This window comes from Tinamus guttatus, unplaced genomic scaffold, assembly GCF_059628265.1.
Source record: "Tinamus guttatus ecotype Peru unplaced genomic scaffold, ASM5962826v1 Tinamus_guttatus_pri_ptg001523l, whole genome shotgun sequence".
NCBI lineage: Eukaryota > Metazoa > Chordata > Aves > Tinamiformes > Tinamidae > Tinamus > Tinamus guttatus.
In genome coordinates this window covers 68,320-93,275 of record NW_028290057.1, presented here as the reverse complement: position 1 = coordinate 93,275, position 24,956 = coordinate 68,320, and the positions used below count along the sequence as shown (strand labels likewise).

General features: G+C 41.7%; 1 protein-coding gene across 1 annotated transcript in view; it reads right to left on the bottom strand.

Moving 5' to 3' along the window:
- Positions 1-1,313: 1,313 nt before the first annotated feature.
- The window catches only part of ITGA2 (integrin subunit alpha 2), a 43,774-nt gene continuing 20,131 nt past the window's right edge, over positions 1,314-24,956 (bottom strand). Inside the window, exons 12-27 of the mRNA XM_088539248.1 lie at positions 24,760-24,903; positions 22,540-22,743; positions 21,850-21,986; positions 19,909-20,048; positions 18,655-18,806; positions 17,389-17,499; positions 16,200-16,282; positions 15,355-15,496; positions 13,640-13,732; positions 12,466-12,542; positions 12,278-12,361; positions 5,686-5,788; positions 4,716-4,826; positions 4,094-4,198; positions 3,679-3,792; positions 1,314-1,421 (exon numbers count right to left, since the gene is read on the bottom strand). Coding sequence (XP_088395374.1) covers positions 1,317-1,421; positions 3,679-3,792; positions 4,094-4,198; positions 4,716-4,826; positions 5,686-5,788; positions 12,278-12,361; positions 12,466-12,542; positions 13,640-13,732; positions 15,355-15,496; positions 16,200-16,282; positions 17,389-17,499; positions 18,655-18,806; positions 19,909-20,048; positions 21,850-21,986; positions 22,540-22,743; positions 24,760-24,903 — 1,905 coding nt within the window. The 3' untranslated portion in view covers positions 1,314-1,316. The remainder of the gene's footprint in view (positions 1,422-3,678; positions 3,793-4,093; positions 4,199-4,715; positions 4,827-5,685; positions 5,789-12,277; positions 12,362-12,465; positions 12,543-13,639; positions 13,733-15,354; positions 15,497-16,199; positions 16,283-17,388; positions 17,500-18,654; positions 18,807-19,908; positions 20,049-21,849; positions 21,987-22,539; positions 22,744-24,759; positions 24,904-24,956) is intronic.

Genomic DNA, 24,956 nt, shown 5'->3' with positions numbered 1-24,956 from the left:
AAATGGCCATAATGATGATTATAGCAGGTTAACGTACTGTCCTCCATCTGGCAGTGCTTTCTAACCTGTGAAAAAAATCTGAAAGCTCTTACACAAAAATATCTAAGCACCTTCTCCACATAGATGATATCAGTTCATTTGGCTACACTGCAACCTAGCTCATTCAAATTAAAAGAACCGATTTCATGTGTGTGTGCAGCTTGTCTAGTAATATTTTCTCTAATCAAAGATCAAGTTGTAGACTGAGCACACTTCCCAATACTGTCATTCTGTTATTCTGCAAAATCATGGCATTATTTTCAGAACTTGAAATATATTCCCTTTAAGTTTTCAGGAACTGAGATTCCCCTGAATACAAATGGTTTATTTAGAGATTCTTTACAGAAACTGATACATGAGAAAATAATAAAAAAAGATAGTACTGAATTACAGCTTTATTTCTATTTTGAGATAAGTCAATCAGTAACTTTCCTGGTACACATTTCATTGAATTTTCCATATCCATGACAGGACTATACTACCTTTCCCCGCTCCTGATGCGTGACTGCCTTGCTAAGCTGCAGTTTGGTCTTCAAAGTTCTTGATTATAATTCTGTTATCTAAACTCATTATTGCAAATTGAAAAGTGTTACTCTGTAGATACATGAAGAGAACAAGGATTTTTTTTATAGCAGAAAAATATTTTTTAGTGCTGCTTAATTTGTATTTTAGTGGATGGAATGCTTGGGAGAAGGATTCCAAATGATCAGAGTGGTGTTTTAGTGACTTTTCCTGAGATTACCTGTCCCATATGGTCCACTGACCATACTGTCTGCATTATTGTCATTCTGTGTACAGAAATACTACGCAATGTTTTACAAATGATATTAAGTACATTTGCTGGAGAGCTGTGCCAAATATCTGTTTACAACTATAAAACCAAATACACTTCGACAAGTAGGACTATAAATCAGACTTGCTAAAATAGTTCTCAGAGTTCATTTATCCAAGGCAATTAATTCTTTTGTAGAAAGAACTCGATTTTTTTTTTTGAGAACAGGAAGCAAGAGTGAGTTTCAGAAGATTTTAATTGAGTTTTATTCATAGTAATACAATCTATGTGAGATCTGCAGATTAAAATTCAGCTGATTTGGTGTTGTATATACAAACACAGATAAAAACATCATTTTGCTTTCTTAAAGGGGATGTATATAGCTAAAGGACCCTTTAGCTCAACATATTCAAATATTATCAGTGCATAGTTTACTATATACTTTTCAGAGACATTAAACATCATTATTGTAAGGCACTAAAAGATAGAAATATTAAATATCTATTTATCCATCACTTACAGTTAGGCTGTTCTCTCCAATTACAAACAACGTAGGGTTATGCGTATCAATTTCTGCATCTGCTGAGAGTAGTAGTGTCTGGAAAGTTGACTGAAAAAGAAGTTGAAAAGAAAAAAAAACACACACCTGTAAAGCTCTATCAAAGGGCAAATCAAGCAGAATATAGATATCCCAAAAAAATGACATGAAGCCTTCAGAACTAGAAAAAAAATGCAGCACTGAGAATATTGAAATCATCTTTATTTTTCTTGAGCTAATATTTCTCTAAAAGCAAAAAGGTATCAGAGTTTTGCTTTTTTTTATTTATTAGTGATGAAACTTAGGAAATTCTCTGCTTATTTATCATATAGTATGAAAAATTGAGGAAAAAAAAAAAAGAACAGAGAAAGGCAGAACAGCCTGGCCTTTGAAGGCAGTGGGATCTGGATGTTCTCTCCCTTCTTTCCTCCCTCACTTCTATGCAATGCGACTCTGTTTTTCCCCATTTAGTTTTCCTATCACTATTGGTTCCTCTCCATTGCTCAAATTCTGACATCACTCTCTCAACTTAAAGAAAAAGAAGGAAAAAATGCTGGGGCATCTCCCAGTGAGAGGGGACTGCGTGCCAGATGCCCTTCCTCTGCAGCGCTGCCCCAGGCAGCGAGCACAGCTGGGCCGGCACTGCCAGTACCGCTCCACACGACATTCCCATGCGCTGCAGCCACGAGGGGGATGCCCCTTTCCTAGAACTCTGCAGGAAACATCTTGATGCTCCTGGGCAAGCATGAGCAGCAGGGAAGCTGCCCCACAGGCAGGGAACACTCTGTCCTTCTTCCTCCTGCATCATTGCTTCGAGCGTCCTTGCTCATGTCAGGCTGTTGGAACAGGCCATTTCTGGAGGTCCCTTCCAGCCTCAGCCATTCTGTGACTCTGTGGTCTCTTTGCAGCTGCTTCTAACAAACCTACAACAGTGGCAGGGCAAGGTGCAGGTCCCTTGACAGAGGGCACACGAGCTGCCTTAGTCCAGGGCAGCCCGCACGCTGCACTGGCCACGCAGGCCGTGCGCACCTGTATGCTTGCGCTGGGGCCGGCTCTCCACATAGCTCTGTCCTGACTGCTGGAGATGCACCTGTCTATTCCAAGTACTTTACTAATTCCTAAAATCCTCTTCCTTAGCTTTGTTTTGCAAGTACCAGCATACCTGCTGTTCTCCTCTTAGACAAAGACTAATCGTCATTAAGTAAAGCGGCTAATTATCTGCAAGGTTGGGTGCCTGCAGCATTGTTTGCACTTAACATTGACAATTAAATACTAAGAAAATGGCAGGTAAGAGGAAAACTGACATGCAATCTTCCCACCTCCCAGCAATAAACAGATTATTTCCAGTCAGTTTCTTGCAAAAGTAGCAGTCTTTTATTCAGATCTTTCCCTTCTGTGTACCTGTCAGCACTTTCCCAGCATTCTTGATCCAAACATTTTGAAAAATACGTACTTTAGAGACAGGCAGATGCTTTCCTTCAGACATCAGCGTAAGTATATTACATTATCAAACTGACCTTTTCCTTACAAAAGCAGAACACTGAACTGACAACCACCCTGCTGCTAAATGTCAATACCTAGCTGTAAAATTTGGCAAACAGACTACCAAGACTGCGTCATGTTCCTGATGCTCTAGACAACCCCAGGACTCCAAGACAGTTTGGTCGGTTGCCTAGCTGAGGCACAAACATGGTCTCATTTCAAAGGTCTGGTAAGTCATGATGAATTATATCTGGGAGGTCACACGGTGATTTAAAATGTGATAGTCAAGATATTATTGAAGGATATTTTTATGCATCGTACAGGATGCTCTTAAAGCAAGGACTGTTTCCTTGACACCAAGTTTAATAAAAACAACAAAATCAATAAAAAAAAATTCCACACCTTGTCGACAAATATAACTGGCAGCCCCAAGCAGCTTTTCAAATTTAGTTATAATCCCTGTATAGGCTATGACGTTCAAAACCTAAAAGCAACATTATTTTCTGGACCATGACTAGATTGTACAGCAGTACAGTCCCATGTTCAGTTTTGTGGAAAGTTTTGTTTGTGATTCTTTGAATGAATTCAAGGGTCACAGCAAGGATTTTTTCCGCTCCTTCCCTCTCCCCTCAGCTATGAAGAATTATCCCAGCATTTTCTTAGGTCTTGTCCTAGAGGTTTATGAACTAGAGCTTATCAGATCTGTTATGCAGGCTTACTACTTATTTTACTTTTAGATTAAAGACACAATAATGTAAAGGATGCTCTTCCTATAATTGGAAGTGTCAGAAACTATGAAATATTCGGATACTGGTTCCTTCATGAAAACACAGCTGATGATACTCACAGCGGCAAAAGTTCCGTTCCAGATTCTGGTGGACACATTCACAAAATACTCCCCCTTCAACACAAGATCTTCCAGTCTGCACGTGATGGTGCTGCACTTTGCATTCTTACAATTCTTTCAGTGAAAACAGCAGAGAAAAGAAATGTGCATTAAAAAAATACATCCTCAACAAATTTTCTTTTAATAATCAGATTTTTTATGCTGGCCTTTGTGTGCATATGAAGTAAGTGTTTGCAAGTGGTCAACAAGCACTTCTCCTTCCCTCTGTAGATGCAGTATGTTTGGAAAATCACATAGGCTCCACTCCTGCGGAGGTAGCGAAGGCACCGTCACCTCCCCAGCATGTCTCGTGGGCATAGCAGTGGGATGAGACCTGTGTCCCCATCCTACTGTACTAGTGCTCATCCTCACTTACCAGTTCTTTGGAAGCTCTGAAGTTCTCCTTCTTGAAAGATGCAGAATAAGGTCGTTTTCCTATTTGCAGTGGATTTACCTGAGCTTGACATGTAACACCTCTGGCCTATAAAAGATAGAAGGAATTAAATTAGGTAACATCATACTCAAGAGTATCTCATCACAGTAATATATACTTTTGCAACTAGACATTGACAGTCAATGCTAACTGTCAGGGTCGAGATTGTGAATATTACTGGATACTTTTGGAACATAAGCGACTGAACATGTTTTAGGGCAGAATTACAAAATTAAAGTGCTCTTATGGCAATTTGTTTATCCTAGGGTGACTGAGAGTTTTGTCCTAATCTAAAAACTTCATTTGTACTATACTCTTCTCAGGGACTTGGAAAAGGACCCAGGTGAAGAGTTTCAGGGACATATGAACAGTCTGCTGTGGACTGTAAGGATAATCCACTTGTGCCAGTACTGGAGAAGTTTCTTGATCATGGTCCCCCTTTCCTTTTGAAATGGGAAGAGAAGAAGGGCAGAGATTCTCTGAATTCTGTGAAGGAAAAAGTTGATGTATATGGTGCTGGTTAGCCCCTCACAAAACACAACAGCTTATGTTCCCAGTTCTTTACCTGATCTGTGCTGACTGCAGTTATATACATCAGTGGGTTGTCTTTGTTGGTCAGTTCTGGGAGATGGAGTTTTACAGACGCCATTTTTACTGGAATGCTTCCTGTTGTTACCTGCAAAGCAAATAATTCATGAGTTATTCTCACATAAGCAAGAATTATTTTGGATAGTTAACATATATAAGATAGATATAAGAAAATTATAAATTCAAGATGAATAAGAACTGAATTCTTTTTGCAACGATCTTTTTTTGTATTAGTACACTTACTGAAGTAGCAATTACATTGTACCAATACTACAGCAAAAAATACAGTATATTGTTTCAGCTACCAGGCTATTTCTTTACCAAGATCTTATTAACTGCATGAAATATTTTTTCAAAAACCAAACGTTCTGTCATAGCCAAAATGCCTATTATTTTGTCATTTAGCATACCATCTACATGAAATTTAAAAGGGACGTAATTAAAATCCTCCTACGCCCTCCCCCTCCCCCTATTGTTTTGGAACCAACATTTTTATGGGTTATATAATAAATGCTGCATTCAGCCTGGTTCTTGCCTCCGGTCTGAGCGTCAAATTTAAAAGTCTAAGGTGAGAAGGTAGAAGGTAGTAAAGTACCTTTACTAAGGTAAAAGTCTAAGCCTGAGAAGGTTTATTTTTATATATCAAGTTGGCAGAAAATAAATATGCACTGTGATTAGCTGGCCTCAAGTTAAGCATTAACCATCCCATAAAGATGTAACCAGTGGAGGACCAATCTCTCCCCTCCTCCACTCATGGATAGGAAGTACAAATTTCATCCTTAAGCTCGTAAAGACTGTGAGCGTCTATCCCTAAGTGGCTCAGCTGTTTGGCTGACTCATAAAGCATCAAAAAAAGACAGTAAAATCAGGATTTTTTTTTAAATTGCTTTTGCTACCAGGAGGAGGTAAGGCAGCTTCTCAAACTCAAACCAGAAACTTCTACTAACCTTAACTGAAAAGTTGAACACGGGGCCAATTTCTCCAAAATTATTCACAGTGGAAGGAATGCTACGATCAGAGTACACTTCGTAGAAGTTGATGTTGGCAAGCCTAGTTAACAACCGTAAAACAACACATTTCAACTTGGCAGCTGCTGTGAAAACATATGCAACTGGATGCATTTTGGACTGCTATAAGGCGCTTATAAACAGAGGTCAGAAACACAATCAAAAGAAAAATCAGTCACTTGTAATGCTTTCTGAATTTTATACAGCTGCTTAAGAAAACAGGCTGCGTAGCCAAGCGCAGAGCCCGAGCGAGGCCGCGCACGAGGCCTGGCAGGGCCGGGGCTCGGCGCAGCCTGCTGCACCGCTCCGTGCCTCAGCGCGGTACTGCAAGCTGTGCCCTGGGCCGCGGCTACTCGCTGCTTGCCGGGCTCTCCTCCCCACCAACAGCCCATGGGGAACCCTGGGCGTAAGGCCACATGCCACAGCCTGGCTTGTTCCTGTGGTGCCTGGGTGCCGAAACACACACAGCACCCTGGTTGGGTGAATGATGCAGAGTGTGTGGCCCCCTATATCCTGTGAGATGCTTTCCGTCTTGTTGATGCTTTTTTCTGCTGCCAATTTACAAAGTAACGTGAGGGCTGTTGCAAGCCACCATGGCATGCAGCTGAGGGTGCGTAGTGGAAGGATGCAGCAGGAGGCTCTGTGGATGCAGGAGGGGCCATAGCCAGCAGGACAGTGCTCAAACACAAGTGCCTCAGTGTGGCACAAGACATCCATACCACTCCTTGTGAGCCAACCCTGAACTGCTTCTGTTTTTTATCCTAAAGGAAGCTAATTTGAGCTGTCAAAAACCAAGCCAGGGAGCGAGTGAACGTGGACACCATGACTCCAGTATGTCGGGCCTTCTTGCAGCACAAGGCACAAATCACCCTTATTTAATCCCTCCCCACTTAATCCAAGTAACATTCCTGCATACCACTGCAAGTCAATACATGCCCTCTCGCAGAGCTATTCCTGCTCAATCAATATTCTTCCATACTGCATCTGGGATCCTTTTCAATTCTCCATGTTTTCTCCAATGGGAAAAGAAAGAGCCTCCTTATAAGAACTCCAAGAAGAGCCATTTGAAACACTTTTTGCTTCCTCCCTGCTCAAATCTCCAGTCCTACCTGGATGCATCATCAGCTTCCTTGTCCCCATTGACAAGACTGACTCGCAATATTTTCGCCTGGGAACTTAAACTTGGAGAGTCTCCCTATAAAAGTCTCTAGGAAGACACAGCAGTTTTCCCAACATTTATCTTTTAAAAAGTTGCCTCTTGATTAAATTATCAACCCCAAGAAGGAACCATGAGAAGCTGAGTTCTTTATGTCGGAGGCACCTTCAGAGGCCTTCACAGAGGCACCGATATGTAGATCAGACCCGTTATCTGGAGAGGTCTGCTGCTTGCCAGGGGCCCAAATAAAGGATGTTACAGAAAGGCTCCCAAGGCTTGTCCAGGAGTCTGACTATTACCCCCTGATACTGTTTCATGTGGGCACAAATGATGCCATGGGGGAACTGAGGGTTCAAGTGAGATTTCTGAGCCCTAGGGATGGCTGTCAAAGGTATTGGAGCCCAGGTAGTGTTCTCCTCTATCCTGCCAATCAGGGGAATGGATTCAAGGAGGAGAAGGCGGATATGGCAGATTAACAACCGGATGCGCCGCTGGGCTTGGCAACAGGGTTTTGGCTTTTATGACCATGGGACTCTGTTTTTGACTACCAGCTAGTGGGGAATGATGGGAACCATCTCAGCAAGAGGGGCATATGTCTCTTTGCCAAAAAGCTGGCCAACCTGGTTAGGAGGGCTTTAAACTAGACGGGAAGGGGTAAGGGGAGTGTCACTCAGACAGGGCCACACAACCCAAGTCAGATGGCATCCAGCAGGAGTATGGCAGTGGGGAAGTGAGGATAGGATATGATTATAGAGGGTCCCTTTTCACCCCTCCTGGGGAACCTGCAGGCTCAGTTACGTCCCTGAAATGCCTGTACAGCAATGCGCGAAGCATGGGGAATAAGCAGGATGAACTGGAGATCTGTGTGCGGTCCCAGCGTCATGATCTCATTGGAATTACAGAGACGTGGTGGGGTACCTCACACGACTGGAGTGCTGCCATGGGAGGCTATGTGCTCTTTAGGAAGGACAGGCTGGGAAGGCGAGGTGGTGGAGTTGCTCTTTATGTGAGAGAGCAACTGGAATGCATGGAGCTCAACCTGGGAGTGGAGGATGAGCGAGTTGAGAGCTTGTGGGTAAGGGTTAAAGGGCAGGCTAATGTGGGAGACACTGTGGTGGGTGTCTGCTACAGGCCACCTGACCAGGATGAGGAGGTTGATGAGGCCTTCTATAGTCAGCTGGATGTTGCCTCACGGTCACAGGCCCTGGTTCTCATGGGGGACTTCAACTACCCCGACATCAACTGGAAGGACAACACAGCCAGACACAAACAGTCCTGGAGGTTCCTGCAGTGTGTTGGTGATAACTTTTTGACACAGGTTGTGGAGGAGTCAGCGAGGAGAGGTGGGCTAGAGGACCTCGTGCTAACAAACAGAGAGAAGGACTTGTAGGAGATGTGAAGGTGGGGGGTAGCCTCGGCTGCAGTGACCATGAGTTGGTGGAGTTCAGAATCCAACAAGGAGGAGGCAGGGCTGTAAGTAGACTTGCAACAATGGACTTCAGGAGGGCCAACTTTAGCCTCTTCAGAGACCTCCTTGGAAGAATCCCATGGGCTAGAGCTCTAGAAGGAAGGGGGGCCCAAGAGAGCTGGTTGGTTTTCAAGCAGCACTTCCTCCACACGCAGCAACAGTGCATCCCTGTGTGTAAGAAGTCAGGCAGAGGGGGCAGGAGACCTGTTTGGATGAGCAAGGAGCTTGTGGCAATGCTCAAGCAGAAGAAGGTAGTATATAGAATGTGGAAAAAAGGACAGGCCCCTGGGAGAAATACAGAAACGTAGTCAGGGAATGTAGAGATGCGACAAGGAGAGCTAAGACACGGTTGGAACGCAATCTAGCAAGGGACGTTAAAAATAACATGAAAAACTTCTTCAAATATATTAATAGTGAAAGGAAGATCAGGGAAAACATGGGTCCGCTGGTGAACGGGGTGGGCACCCTGGTCACAAATAACACATAAAAAGCAGAGTTGCTGAATGCCTTCTTTGCTTCGGTGTTTACCAAGGGCAGCCCTTTAGAGTCCTAGGCCCTAGGGACAAGAGAAGAAGCCTGGAGAGAGGAAGACTTATCCTGGGTAGAGGAAGATTGGGTCAGAGAGCACCTAAGGAAACTCAATACCCACAAATCCATGGGCCCTGATGGGATGCACCCCAGAGTGCTGCGGGAGCTGGCAGATGTCATAGCTAAGCCGCTCTCCATCATCTTTGAAAGATCCTGGAGAACGGGGGAGGTGCCGGGGGACTGGAAGAAGGCCAATGTCACGCCAGTCTTCAAAAAAGGCAAGAAGGAGGATCCAGGCAAGTACAGGCCAGTGAGCCTCACATCCATCCCTGGAAAATTGATGGAACGGCTCATACTGGCCGTTGTCTCCAGGCACATGGAGAACAAGAAGGTGCTCAAGAGTAGTCAGCATGGATTCACCAGGGGGAAATCATGCTTGACGAACCTGATAGCCTTCTATGATGGAATGACCAGCTGGATAGATGAGGGGAAAGATGTCACCTATCTCCACTTCACCAAGGCTTTTGACACTGTCTCTCACAACATCCTCCTGGGCAAGCTCCGGAAATATGGGATAGATGCGTGGACAGTGAGGTGGATTAGGAACTTGCTGGATGGCAGAGCTCAGAGGGTGGTGATCAGTGGTGCAGAGTCTAGTTGGAGGCCTGTAGCTAGCAGGGTCCGCCAAGCGGGGTCCGCCAGGGGTCAGTCCTTGGTCCAGTCCTGTTCCATTTATTCATCAATGACCTGGATGAAGGCACAGAGTGCTCCCTCAGCAAGTTTGCTGATGATACCAAACTGGGAGGAGTAGCTGATACCCCAGAGGGCTGCGCTGCCATCCAGAGAGACCTGCACAAGTGGGTGCTGAGAAAGCTCATGAAATTCAACAAGGCCAAGTGCAAGGTCCTGCACCTGGGGAGAAATAGCCGCAGACACCAGTACAGGCTGGGGACTGACCTTCTGGAGAGCAGCTCTGCAGAGAAAGACCTGGGTGTCAAGTTGGACGACAAGTTGACCATGAGGCAGCAGTGGGACCTCATAGCCAAGTAGGCCAATGGGATCCTGGGGTACATTAAGAAGAGCGTCTCCAGCAGGTTGAGGGAGCTGATCCTGCCCCTCTACTCAGCCCTGGTGAGGCCGCATCTGGAGTTCTGGGCCCCACAGTACAAGAGGGATGTGGAGCTGCTGGAGAGAGTCCAGTGCAGGGCTACGAGGATGATCAGGGGCCTGGAACATCTGCCCTGCGAGGAGAGACTGAGGGAGCTGGGCCTGTTCAGCCTGGAGAAGAGAAGACTGAGAGGGGACCTGATCAGTGTCTATAAGTACCTCAAGGGAGGGAGTGAGGAGGATGGTGCTGGCCTCTTTTCAGTGGTGGCCACCGGCAGAACTAAATGAAATGGCCGGAAACTGAAGCATCAAAAGTTCCACAGGAACTTAAGGAGAAATTTCTTAACAGTGAGGGTGACAGAGCACTGGAACAGGCTGCCCAGAGAGGTTGTGGAGTCTCCTTCTCTGGAGATCTTCCAAACCCACTTGGACGCAGTCCTGTGCCACGTGCTCTAGGTGAACCTGCGTGTGCAGGGGGGTTGGACTAGATGATCTCTAGAGGTCCCTTCCAACCTTAAGCATTCTATGATCTCCGGATAGATATTTCCTAAGTGGAGGATAAGGTCGAGGACAAATGATCCTAGACAATCATTTAAAATTGTACTTTGGCTTAATATGTATTCCCCTTAGTTCTTTTAAACTGAATCATCTGCAGGAATCTGGGTCCTTTTGTGGCTGAAGTGGTTCCTTCATGTCTTGAGTTGTGTATGAAATTCCATTTTCTTTTACTGCAGGAGATGTGTCTGAATTCTAAATGTTGTTTTTCTTTGAGTAACTCTTTTATACACTCCTTGCCTGTCCTCTTCTGAGGCAGCGAGCCTATATTGGTGTTTCTCAGCTAATTAGATTTGCAGATTCAAATGTACATCATCTTGTTTTCCTAGGAGGCTGCTGTGACAACTGCTGCCTAGAAAATTCCATATCTCTACTAACCTGAAGTTCCTACAATGTCACTGTTACTTAAGTAACAAACACTACTTCTGCTGAATCTCACGCAACTTTCTTGGTGAACTGAAGGAACTTGCATTGCTGACCCAAATATACACTTATCAGCAACTGAAACAATCTGAAAAATGCTACAGCACTCCAGAATTGGTGCACCTGGGTGATGTGAATCCAGGGTCTCAGAATATTTTGGAACAGCTGCTGCAAAAGCAGGTTATTGAACTCAGCATCAACACTGGAGTCCAGATTCCAATGCAGGTCACTTCACACAGCCTAAAGTCTCCTGTGATTATGGTAGTCTTTGAATATTCATTTCCCAAACTCATTGTTGTTGTCCATTTTTAAGCAGGTTCCTCTTTTTATATCCAACAATTATGCTTCCATTTCTGTCATTCTTTCAATAATTGCTGTTCATCTTCTATCAGTTTCGATTTATAAGTTTTTGGATGCTTTGGCATTTCTTCCTGCTGGTGACCAAGTGCATGAAATGTAACTACTCATAGTTTATCCCGGAAATTCAGTGATTTGGAGGGATAAACAAGTCCTTTCTTTAATGAAACCAAAAATAACATGTGTTACCTGAGAGTCAAACCAGTGTTTTTTGTTTTAGTTCTAATTTAGCTAAAGTGAAATTACACTTGCTTGGAAGAGTAACAGACTGATTATTTCTCCAATACATCCCAAATGACTGGGAAAATTCAAGGGCTGAAGAGATTTCTAGGGCATTAAATGAAGGTCCAGTCTGACTGGAATTTCTGTCCGTCTCCTCCCTCCATGCCTGGCTGGCTCTCCTTACAGAATAACCCTCTTAGGCATAATGGACCTCCCAGGCAACAGTTTAGTCAGAACATTCAAGGGGATGAGAAAAGGATGATGCCAGAAGGCAAAGAAGTAAACGTGAGTCAGAGACTGCAGGAAGGGTGAGAAAGTCTGTTCGTTTTTGTTCACGTGAGCTTCAGATTCAATTTAAATTCAGTACATTTTGGCCTAGAGATCCATTTATAGCACATATTAATGTATAGTATATATTAATTGTAAGTATACATTAATTAAATTATCAAAACCATAATTACTGATCTTTTTTGTTGTTGCAGCCTCCATTCATGTGAACATTTTATCCCCTGTAGCAATTATATGTATGGATCCACATTTTGTAATTCTTTAAATGTAAGAAGAAATGTATTGGAAGAAGATAAATTTCTCCTCTGGTACTGAGGAAAAGGGACTTTCTTATGACAAAAAAAATGCATTATTTTTCAGTGGTCTTTCAGAGGCTGTTACTATATTTAAATACCTTATAAAAATGCCTTTTTCATTATTCAGCATACCTTGTGAAGTGAATTTCTGCATCATACCGCAAAGGGATTGATAAACTGACCTCGTTGTCCAAGTCTTGCTCTTCCTTACTTTCACTGTTCATCAAACATATTTAAGTTTTAACATATGTTAAAAAAATCATTTTATACAAATTAGAACATTTATAACTAATTTGCTTTTAAATAATAATATAGGTTACCTTAATGCACGAAAACTGAGAATTGCCATATTCTGAAGATTTTTCAGGTTAAAATCAAAACTAATATCAAAAGATACCTACAGAAGAGAGACAGGGAACAGAAAGTAAATAAGTTTATACGAAAACATGCAAAGTATTTACAAATAGAAATGTAATTATACTTGCAAACAGCTGGAAATATCCTGCACAACTGAATTCTCCACCTGTTTTTGTGCACTATTTCAATAATCTCTAGTACTATAGAGTTCTTTTGTTCTCACTTTTACCTACAAATCAGCAGTTACATAAATTAATTAGCTATTTGCTAACTGTTTTTAAGTGTGAAACTAGCTGCAAGCTGCAACAAAAAAGGTGTTCAGGGTGCTTTGAACTATAAACTTTTAAATACAAACATTGACACAAGCTTCATTTTCATTTTTTTTTCTATTTATTGCAAAAGATCCACTTACTACTGTAAGATCCACTTACCAGTGACATTACAAGTAACTAATTAGAACAAACTAATGTTTCATATCTAATTAGGCATTTTGGTTTTGCTTTCTTTTCCTCTGCAAAATGTCATGTTTTTATTCCTTTTGGCAAGTTGCTTATCGCTCAAACTGACTATGTTAGAGGCTGAAAGTCTGTTTCTGTTCTTCCCAAGAGGATAAGAGATTAAGTTCCCTAAGACCATAGATATCATGAGATTTATGCTATATATGGCGAAAAGGATACATGATCCATGCTAGGGCTGTGCGGGCCACCCCTGTCCTCTCAAGACAAGCATATTTCCTTGCAGGGATTACATTCACAGAGCAAGCTCTGGGCTCAGTCAGCAGTAGGAACTTGACTGCATTTCAGTTCAGGTCCCTGGAGACTGCGACATGCTGAGCAGTAACTCACAGCCTCTGCTCCCAGCCCTTCACTCTCAGAGTTACAAAGCTCAGTTGCATCTGGGAGTTCAGGCGTTTTCCAGGGGCAGGGAAAAGTGTGTTTTGTGAGCATTTCCCCCTTACTCTGGTAGAGATCACTAAAGTTCATCCCTTAGTCTGGTTCTTTTAACATCTCTGAAAAGCAAAGGGAATTCAACCACAGTTAAATTTGAGAAATCCTCACCAGTAGTAAAAGCAGATGGTGGTGTGGGGGGTATTATGGAGGGTAGAATACAATGCTTATTTAAACACACTAGCTCTACCTGTTGTCCTGTTCGGAAAACAGGGTAACTGATTTGGCAAATTACTGTAGATTGAGCTGTACCGGTTTGACAAGAGACTTCAGTCCCGTCGCTCTGAAAAAGAAAGACAGAAAAGTCATTTCTAATATCAACTTTTGATAAAACAGATGAGAAATCCCCATGTCAGTATCTTCAACAGGGCATCTATTACATTAAGGTGCAGGCCAAGCAGCTGTAGATAGCAGCTCCTGGAGATGCACCCGATGGGGCTACAGCAAGACAAATGGGACAAGCAGGGTGGGAAAGGCCCAGTGCTGTGCAGCGTCTTGTGGGCTGTCATGATCTTGTGAGATTGTTTGCTGGACAGTCACCATTGCAGTTCACATTGTATTAACTGTTATAGTGTTTTCTTACAGCAGTTTTACAGAATCGGTCCTGTTTACAAAACCTGACTGAGAGTTAAATGCTCTCAGAGTACTTAGACTACTCAGAGTACTTACAGTACTTTGAGAGTATTTAGAAACTGAGAGTTAAGTACTATAGAAATTAATGTGCAGTTAATGTACCTTTGTAGGAAAAATTTACAGTGCATTGGAGCATATATACCACTTTACAGAATATTTAGCATGTCATCATCTCACACCAAAGGGAAAAAAACCTCAAAGGCTATAACCAGTTATCATCACACTGAAAATAATTTGTTAGAACATACTGTCTTTTGATAAAATACATCCCTATGAGTTCATGAATTATGTCCCCCCGACGCACATGTTCTCAGCTATTGCGTTTTTTTCTGCTTTGAAACAGGCATGTTTGGGGGCTAAAGCTTTGCTTGCACGCGCCTAAGTGAAAGGGGAGGAAAATCCTAGCTCCAGTGTGGTCTTTTGGCATGAAAGGAATGAATAATTCTGCTGCGCAACAAGAAGGGGTGCAGCGTTGTGTGCTCCTCAGCGTTGTGTGGAGCACTTCTGCCAGCTCATTGTTAAGAAAATACTGCTCTTGGGTGGTGATGAATGCTCCCATGCCCCCTTCCTTCAATATAGCGATTGCTCTGGAGTTCACCCTTAGTATTATCATGCACCTCTCCAGCAGCAGCCTGACAAAATAGGCCAAACGCTGAGTCTGGATTTCATCCTACATGAATTATCTGGGAGCAACAGTTCAGATTAAAGATTTACTGCACTCCCCAAAATAGCCTACAAAATGCCTTTCTTTTCTTTTTCTGGGACAAAAATTCATTAGAAGACTAGCTTCTGGTATAGCAATATAAGAAATCACTTTAACCTGATTAACTGTCTAGTTGGAATACATGGCCTTGGCCATAACACTGTTTCTAGATCCAAAGTCTGTGCTTTAAAGCTATATCCATGCTGCATGTTTGATTTATCATATATGAATCCCTTCTGGCACAGCAACCACATTCAGATGTTGGGAATCAAGCAGGAGACGTGGATGCCAAATTTTAAAGTAAGGAAAAGATGACTGAAATACTGATGTAAGGTCAAGCTCAGTGGCCAGCTTTTATGCTGAGTTGGCAGTATCTCTCCTTGACCTAAATAAACTGATACACTGAAAGGAATAATTTTGGTATTTGAAGAACTAAATTGGGAGAGGTGTGTATACACTTTCACCTTTTCTGGGATAGGTCCTACTAGAAAGAAAAAAGGCATTTTTTCTAAGAAACTATAAAAGCAGTGGCAATAATACAAACAATTAGGGAGGGTACTTCCACATACTGGTAAAGAAGATGAAGCAAAAAACAAGTTGTCCGAAAAGGTAGCCTGGATTCTGGTGTTATATGCATTTTCTTTTTTATTTCTCAGTTTCACGTTGAATGTCAGCCTTCTGTTTTTGCTGCTTACAATAAACGGCTGTTTGCTGTTGGAAAATAAAGTCCAGTGTTGTAAACAGAGATACTAGAATAGCCGTGGAACATGAAAACGTATGATTTATGTACCATTAAAATAATAGTACTGAATTTACAAAGATTCGACCACACCGGAAAGATTGGCTTAGCGTGGCTGGCTGGGTGGGATGGCACCTTCAGGAAGAGCAGCCATATTGCTTTCCACACTGCAAATATGCACCTATATTTGTGTACTGATCAGGGAGATGTGTGTACTGATCACGCAGCTGATCTCTGCTCCCGAGAGGCACAAGCCTCTGCGGGCATCCCGACTGCTCCCTGCGAGGGATGGAAACGGCCACTGCAGGGGCTGCTGCTTCTCCCAGGGCTCTCTCATTCACAACAGCAGCCAGACAGACCTTATAGCTCCGAATGATTACTGTGTCTTCATCCCTAAGGGACCAAAATCTCAATTTGTCTACCTTGGTGAAAATCCTGTGCTTATCCACAGGATTATCAGTACACTGGTACTCCTGACATACCTCCTTTTTACCTGATTATGACAGAAATACCATTTCTGTTCCCCTTCCCCAACTCCACCAGCTAATTTGAAGTAGTCATCGAAATTGAAAGACATTTTCAACCAGAATTCATCCTGAGTCCACAGACGAGTCAACTTGGTTGCTAAGCTAACAGAATGACCAACCCCAACAATTCCATTTATTCATCTCTTACCTCTCATCTGCCTTCTGCTGAACCTTAAGGACAAGATCACAGATACAAAGTTCATCTTCACCACAGTCTTTAATAAAAGGAATCTATGAAAAACAAAAACATTTCCTGAATGATAGGTCTCAGTCTTAAGACACTACAGTAGATAATTTTAAACTAAGTAGCATGTTACTATGTCCGATGATCTAGATGGGGTGTTCTTAATGATGACAAATTGAAGGGGACTGCCTCTCTTTTATTGACTCATTTACTGTAGGTTAAACTAACCTTAATTCCTTCATCTTTGCCATCAAGTAGGAGTTCCCATGAACAGTAGTTTGACCCCAATGAACATGCTTTTTATGCCATGCTGACTCGTGGATGTGATTGAGTGTTTGTGTGTGAGCAAGGCCATGCAATACAGACAGAAGCATAAATGGAACAGGGAAATACTACCAGGCATGTGTTTCATGTACTTCTTTGGTGCTTGTGAGGTTGTAAGAGACTGTTTTGCATTGTCTTTTGTCTTGACATTGTTGCCATAACTCCTTGGCCTTGCCTCTGGGAAGACCATGATGTCAGCACTAAGTATTTCGTCTCCCTACAATTATCTATGTCTTGACCTTGGCACCCCACCTCTAGGAGGAGTGTGAGATTAACACAAGGCCCAAACATGCCCAGCAGTGTCTACGGAGCAGCGCTGGCACTCAAGTTGGGGGAAGAGGAGCACTAGAGCACGCAGAGAAGGGGGGCAGACTCTGCAAGAACAGGGACATAAAAGGACTGTGTATTCCCCTGCACCGGGGGGCACGTGCAGCGGCTTCTTCCCAGGTGTGTGCAGTTTTTTCGGGGGTGCACAGCTTCTTTCCCGGGACATCACTTGCATTGAAGTGTGTGAAACATCACCTGCACCTGCACCGAAGCAGAACCGACAACACTTCGCTGGTGGTGGTAACTGTAAGCCTGGTGCATCTCTCTCTCCTGCTTGCTTGCTTATCTTTCTTTCGTTTATCCTCTTCCGCTTCTTTCTGTCCTATTGCGCTTATGAGAATAAAGCTTACAAGGCTGTAAGGCATTTGACCTCATTTGTGTCTTAATCTCACTCTTGGGATCGTATTGAAACCTCTCCCGACACCGAATTGGGACAGAGGTGCCACATGTTACATATCTGTGTATACCCATTTGTTTTTCAATAGAAAGACTATATACTTACACTATAGGCCACAGACGCAGGAGAATATATATCAAGAACAGGACTGGAGCCAGGATTTGCAAGACCAATGTCAATGCGCAAATTGAGCGAATTCACTGCATCAGAAGGTTCCTGTAAAACATGTGTTCAGCTGGCAGCATAGCAAAGTATAACTCCAGTAGTTCTATTGTAAATTGGCAATATATAGCAAAATAATGTTTAATGTACTGTAAACAGGAAACAACACTGCATTGTCTCATTTCTCTTAAAAAAAAAGTCTTGTAATTGGCAATGCTAATCTATTTTTGGTGTCATTTCTATCATAAAAGTCTTTTACCAAGCATTCTTAGAAATGCTATTCATCACAATTACTTCTCACACTAGGAAACATACAGATTCTCTGAGGCTAGAGAAGATGGTTCTCAGAACCAACCATCAGGTCACTTCCATTCTCACCTGCTTGCATAAGTCAAATTTTCAGACCACTCTGCATTACTATCACAGCGAGTAGTTAGGCCTCTGAACAACACTAAAAGATAATATATTTTATGTCTCTTCTCTTTCTTTGCACTAGCTGAATTCTCTTCTAGCCCTACAGTTCATGGCTCCACAATGACACAAAATGTAATCAACAAGTTCAAGACACGCTGACACTACTCAGGAATGCAGTGCCAAAAAAAAAGAAAAAGAAAAAGTACATTTCAAAGGGAGAGAAGTAAAATTGTACCTGTTTGTTAATCTGTATGGTTTGTACAAATTGTAAAGCAAAGCAGGAACTAACTGCAGGATTTTGATTTTGTAATTACCTAACACGGCATCATGGACACAGCTGACAACTCTCTGGGCTGCATTTGGTTTTCCATTCTGATTCTTTTCATTTTTTCCAAAGGCAACATGTACCTACCATTGGCTACTATGAAGTCAGCAGAAGTATAAATTCTTTTTAGTCTGAGATGAACTTTTACATGAAATTTACATGAGTAGATAAGGAAGAATCTACTCAGAGTGAAATTAAAATCTACTGAAACTGTGGTCTCTGTGTTAGGTCAGATCTGAAGCACATAATTACAGTGGCCTCTCTGCCCTAAGAAAAGCTTTGTCCTTGTCCTTTGCTGAATAAGAAAAGTTCTTATTAATTTCCTTGACATCAGAATCTCGCTCTGCATTTTTCAGTTGTGGAGAATTTGAGAGAAGTAAATCATTGAGTACGTCCTGCATTATATTCTTCTTTTATGTGTTCAACTTGTTCTTCTGATCTTTTCTGAAGTTGTTTGCAACTGCACTTACCTGTACACTGAAGATGTCATGAACACAGTTCTCCTCACGACGTACCACAATATCCCTCTGCATGTACCGTTCATTATTTTCCTTGAATAATCCTCTAGAAGTCACTCTAGAGGAGTGGAGATCAGCATCCAGTGTTGCATTGTATCTGATAGCTGCAAAAAGAATAACAGTATTTTTTACTAGAGTCTGACTGCCAGTGATTTCACTATTATACTCTTCTATACTACAGAATAGCCAAACTTTCCAAACTACCTTAAGTATTTTACTTTTTCTGTAGCTCACTTAACACAGAACATTCTCAAAATGATAAAGTTTTCCTTTGCATTTTCTGAAGCAGTTAAACAGGTTTAAATCCTGAAGTAAGTTCTCATCTACAGAGAGCACATTAAATGGCAATCAGTGCAGCCTGCACTGCAGATGTATGAGCCTGTAACTTGGGCAAGGAGCCAGTCAGCAGGATCAGGATTTTACTAGAAAAAGAGACCTTACAACCACATCCCTAAATTCTAAGGAGACTATAAAGAATCTGCATCTTCTCTTCAATCACATAATAATTCCTGTCTTCTCTTTGTGTTATGACTAATACACTGTAGAAATTCATTGTTATTTTATAGCTAACAACTTTAAGTTCCTAAAGGCACTATATGCTGCACTGAAGCAGTCCCAGTGTTACCAAGGCTGTGTGCATTTAACTAAATAGCTTCATGAGTGGCCAATGTTAGCCTCAGAAATATTTGATGCTTTCAGGTCCTCAATATAAAAGAGCTTCTCCTCAGTGACATCTGCAATGAGTTTGTGGAAATTATTTTTTGTTGAAAAGTGTGCCGTCTGCTGTTGTTGAATCCAGCAGTTCATGAAGGCTCTCTCTCCAGGAGTGGCATCTTCCAGGGATATCCAGTTACCTTCCTAAAGTTTCTTGTGGTCAAGAAAGACGAAGAAAAACTGTGGAACTTGATGAGCAGAAGATGAAGAAAAATTAATTTCTCACTAGTGATATTTCCTGGGGTTTGTTGGACAGTGAGGATATAGTGCTCCTGAGTATTATTAATGCCTCGATTTTCAAAGATTAATGAGATAGTGATGACAGTCAGTCATATTGATGAAGTAAATTCAGAAAAACTTTCTCAAGCATTTAAACTTTATATGATTACTCTTGTTCTTGGTATTCAATTCAGTATCAATATTTCTGCTACCCATCTGAATAATGGGTTTTTGAAGAAATTAATATAAAACATGCCATCGAAATAATCTTACCCACTTGATTATTTCTCTTAGCAGGTCTAAATGTAGCCTCAAAACATATTTTGACGGTTATTTCTGTGTTCTTGTTCAGCAGACTGATTTTCTCAGGTTTAAATGAGGCAATTATGGACACATTTGCAATGCTTTGTGACCTGAAAAATATTTTTAAAGGACTACGTGTGATTTTTAAAAGGACCAAGTAACTTAGAAATAGCTTTCTAAGATATATGTCTAAATGCAGCGTTAAATACTATGTCTCCCAGAATCCCACACAGAATCCCAGAATGGTTGAGGTTGGAAGGGACCTCTAGAGATCATCTAGTCCTACCCCCCTGCTCCAGCAGCGTCACCCAGAGCACGTGGCACAGGGTGGCATCCAAGCGGGTTTTGAAGATCTCCAGGGAAGGAGACTCCACAACCTCTCTGGGCAGCCTGTTCCAGGGCTCTGTCACCCTCACAGTAAAGAAGTTCTTTATGGAGGTAGAGGTGGAGTTCTCATATGGAGGTGGAACTTCCTGTGTTTCAACTTACACCCATTACCCCTTGTCCTGTCACTGGCCACCACAAAGAAGAGTTAACACCCCACGTAAACATTTTTAATGCTATTGGATTTTTTTTTTTCCTTTACTTGTAACTATTTTTGTTATATGATAGTTTTCATACTGACAATCAATCATTTATCATGTCAAATCAATGGATAATTGGTAACTTCATTCTAACGCCCTAGCCCTTTTCTTAAGATAACAGAAAATGAAGCTGTTGCCTTTTTTCCCCTCCAACAAATAATGTTCTTAGGCTCCTTCGGGCAAGTCACTGAGTTTCTCTAGAAAGGCGAAGAAAAGTTATTCTTCATTTTTAATTGATACTGTACTTTTCAGAAAAACAACTTTCAAGTAATTAATCAAGATTTAGAAGAATAGTTGCAAAGGAACCCTGCATGTAAACACAAACACTTCAATCAAAAGTGAAACCCATTAATCGGACCAAGTGCTGGAGTGAAAGTGAAAAATGAGCACCCTCATTAATCAAATAGACATAAATGTGGGTATTCCAAGCAGCATAGTTTTCTTTAATGCAATTACCACAAGCACCTGCAGGAGTTCTGCTGCAGGACAAAGGTCCAAACTGACCATTCATTTTTAATAACCTTGTTTTATTAAATAAAGTAGCAATTTGGTAATGTTTTTCTTGTTACAATGGGAGCCTCAGGCGAGAATAAGGGTGACAGATAGGAAAGCAAGCTATATTTTAATTTAGCTCCACATGGAAGTAGTGGAAAACACACAGCTCGGGGAGCGCAGCGTTTAGGTTTTGTGAAGCCTTTCTTCCTTCATTTGTGAAACTACTCAAGTTGCTCTGGCAAAAACGCAAACCCACATGCCAGAAGAGATGTGGATGCTTCTTGCCAGAGCTGGGTGCCAGCACTCATTCACTGTTATGTGACCTTACTCTGCAGGACAAGTTGCTCACATAGACAGATCTGTTGGCTAGCAAAGGTTACGCAGACTGTGGGAGAAGTGTTTTTAATGGCAGTGCTACACACAGGAGACCTGGCTCGCAGAGTTGTAGCTTGGCTGTTACATGACCAGCTGTGACAGTCAGGCCCAAGCAAGCAACCCTGCCCTCAGCAGCCCCATGTGCCTGTGTGGTGGCCACCGGCGGCTTCTCCTAGGCCTCCCTCCCTGCAGGATCTCACGGCGGCACCGCCAGCACCTTGCTTCACCCCACGCTCTCCCATGCCGAAAGGGGCTCTCTGGGGCTTGACAAAACACGCTTACAAGCAGTTTAGCCCAACACTGTTTTTCAATCAGCTACAATAATAGAAATTAGACAATAACTGTTGGCCCTGAACACATAGATGGGAAAGAGCTTTTTGGTTTGTTTGTTTTGCTGTTTAATTAACTAAATGCATGTGAAACATGAAGTGCTGCCTTTCCAAAAGAGTTTACTAACCAAAGTAGAAGCACATTTCCTTCAGCACCAACCGATACGTCAGTAATACCATTGTCATCTAAGTCTCTATGGCCATCTACTGATCTTCCAAAGAACTGGAGTTGTTGTCCAAAAGCAGGATCTGATCCTACAATTTTCTGGAAAAGAAAGTTTGATTACTGGTCTAACACAAGAGTGCTTGAGCTTTTAGATAGCTGCTCAACCAAGAGATTTTTGTGTATATTTTCTGTATATGGAATGTACTGTTTAAGCAAAATAATTTGCAGATGTTATCTTAATTTTTAATCGGTTTACTACTGTTGCATGTAATACTGTATATTTATAATTTACAGAGCTGATATTTATTTAATCTTCTTTGTTGTGCATCAGCCCTAGAAATAACAGCTTGTTCAAAATGTGCAGGTAGTTAGTTCACTTCATACACAGGTACCAATAAAAATATAAACAGGCTCAGATGAAGCATCCTGCAAGTCATTTTTTCTCTGTACACTTCAGCTGTAAGAACCATAACATCATTCAGGACATGCTGGCAGCTGAAGTAAAGAGAATGGCAAAATGGGAAATTAGTCATGAGAATATCCATATTCCTTTAAGAGAGTGAAATAGTAGCTGATAAATACACAGCCGATCCTTCAGTTTTCCTCTCACAGATCTGAAGACACTGAGCACAGCATTAGGCAAGTTATTTACCTGAGAATATTTGGTACGTATAGTCTTTTGGTACCCATTGTAAATATAAATTGCTCCAGAGTTTTGGCTCTCCAATGGCGCGCCTATTACAACATCATTAAAGCCATCTAAATCAATGTCTGCAAGTGTTGCGATCGCTGATCCAAAGCGAGAATTCTCCAACCCTTGTGGACCTTCCAAGAGTTCTTGTTGATCCAAAATTCCCTTTGGGAAAGAAAAATGAAGAAAAAATACAACTGTCACTGCAGAAAAATAGACATAGGAACAGTATCTCTGTGCATTGTTTTTTGTTTTTGTGTTTTTTCTAACACATTCCCCTTGGACTCTCAGCCCTAAATTCCTTCTCCATTGTATGGCCCATTCAGTTTGCATTATATCTCAGAATCTTGGCAAATATTACACACCAAAATTAAAGCATGCTATGCAAAGCTGCAGTAACAGCAAATATAACCATATGTATGAAGCTTAAATGCCGCTCTCACTGTCCTCATCTGACTGTTCTGAAAATTTCACAATACATTGAAAAATACAGTTTCCAGTTTTGGATTACCAGTTTTTATGCAGAGGGAATGGAAATTATGTAACTGGACATAATTCTTTGAAATAGAAATGGAATTTCCTAACTGAACTAATGCAAAAAACATGTGTCCAAATGTTAAACTCCTGACCTCTCTAGTGCCAATGAGAGAAGATTGGAGAACAGTAGAGTTAAACAGTCACATTTACTTTAGCTTAAATTCAACAAATACATTTCTCATCCTTTCCCTCACTCATCACACTACTAAAAATTTTAGAAATATCAGCCAAGCTATTTATTCAAAATGACTAGAAAAGTATAATTTGCACAGCGTGAGAAGTTACCATATTAAAAAAAAATCCTTATTTTTAACATTTCATTTTAAATAATTTTAAATGTACATTTAACAAAGACTACCCTTATATCTATAAGGATAAGTCTTCTTGTTCAGTTCCCAAAACGGAAGGGAAGAATCCTTTCATTTTTCTTTCCTTTTGTATTTTGTGCCCAGTGATACAGTCACAGTGACTGATGTCTGTTGTCAACAGTTCCATTTCCAGTACTTCTCTCTACCTTGAACTTCCCCAAATTGCCCAGTTTTATGTAGCTTTAGGATAATCTAACAGTGCCCTGTCTTTCCTCTCTACTTATTTCCTTGCAGTTACCTATTAGAAATGCCATGTTCTGTTTTCTCTGATTAACTGCAGGTGTTAATTTACTTCACTTATTCAGATAGCCGTGATTGTTTGTGAGACTGTTTAAAGGTGCATAACTAGTACAAATATTATGAAAACCTGCTTACCAGGTCTGAATAAAACAGTCGCACATCAGATAAAATAACACAGCCTTGCTGACAAAAGCAGCAACCTGAGTAAAAGGAACCATTTAGCATGGAAGTCTGCTAGCAGAAAAGCATTTATTAGTGCTGTTTCTGGAATACTCCTAGGTGTTGTACAAATTTGAACAAAATCAATTGGCAAACAATCGATTGGTGAAAGCCTTAAGCTAAGCTTTCCAGAGAAGCAGTCAACACTGAGTTACATTTGTATACGGTGTCTAGCACAATCCCTAAAGCCTAACCAAACTTTTGGTTATGTAAAAGGGACCTAGACCAGCAGACAACTGATCACCAATACTGCTTAGCTACCAACGTGGTTGATGGCTCCATTCTAGACTGCTCCAGCTGGCTTATTTATACACACATTATACACACAAGTGGTTCTGGGGAGAAGCCGTATGTTTCTAGGAAGAAGACTGCACTTGGAAGGTCTCTGTCCCGAGGCCTCTAATCCTGCCCCATGTAGGCTTTGCACCATTTGCCCCTAAGATCCATCCCCAGCCAGAGCACATACTCTGTTTCTCAATATAAAAACACCACTCATTTTCTAAGCACTTTGAAACAGGAGAGAGGAAAAAAAAAGGGGGGCGAGGGGGCTGGTCTTAGGGTCACCGGCCCATCACCTGGGGCCCAGGAGAAATCTGGGGCCAAGGTTTGTGGTATAGATATGGCCAGTCTGCTTTGGGAGAAGACAGACATCATTCTCTGGTCTTCTGATTTAACAGAAAGACGAGGCTGGTAAATACTATTGCAGTTTGAACTGCTTCTTGCTTGGCAACACTTCAGTTCAGGGGACAACAGCAAACCCTTTCAGCTGCTAAGGAAAACACCTGGACTTGTAGCACCACAGTATATTCATTCCTACCTTTGTTATGGAAAACATATACACTCTTCCTTCCTCTTTCTTCAGGTCATTCATAAACATTGGTGCACCTACGAGCAGCACATCTGTAACAGAATCTCCGTTAATGTCCATTGAACACACCACACTGCCAAAGTAGGAGCCAATCTGAAATCAACAATAAGAAAGTCATGTTTGTATATGGACTTTGTAAATCAAAA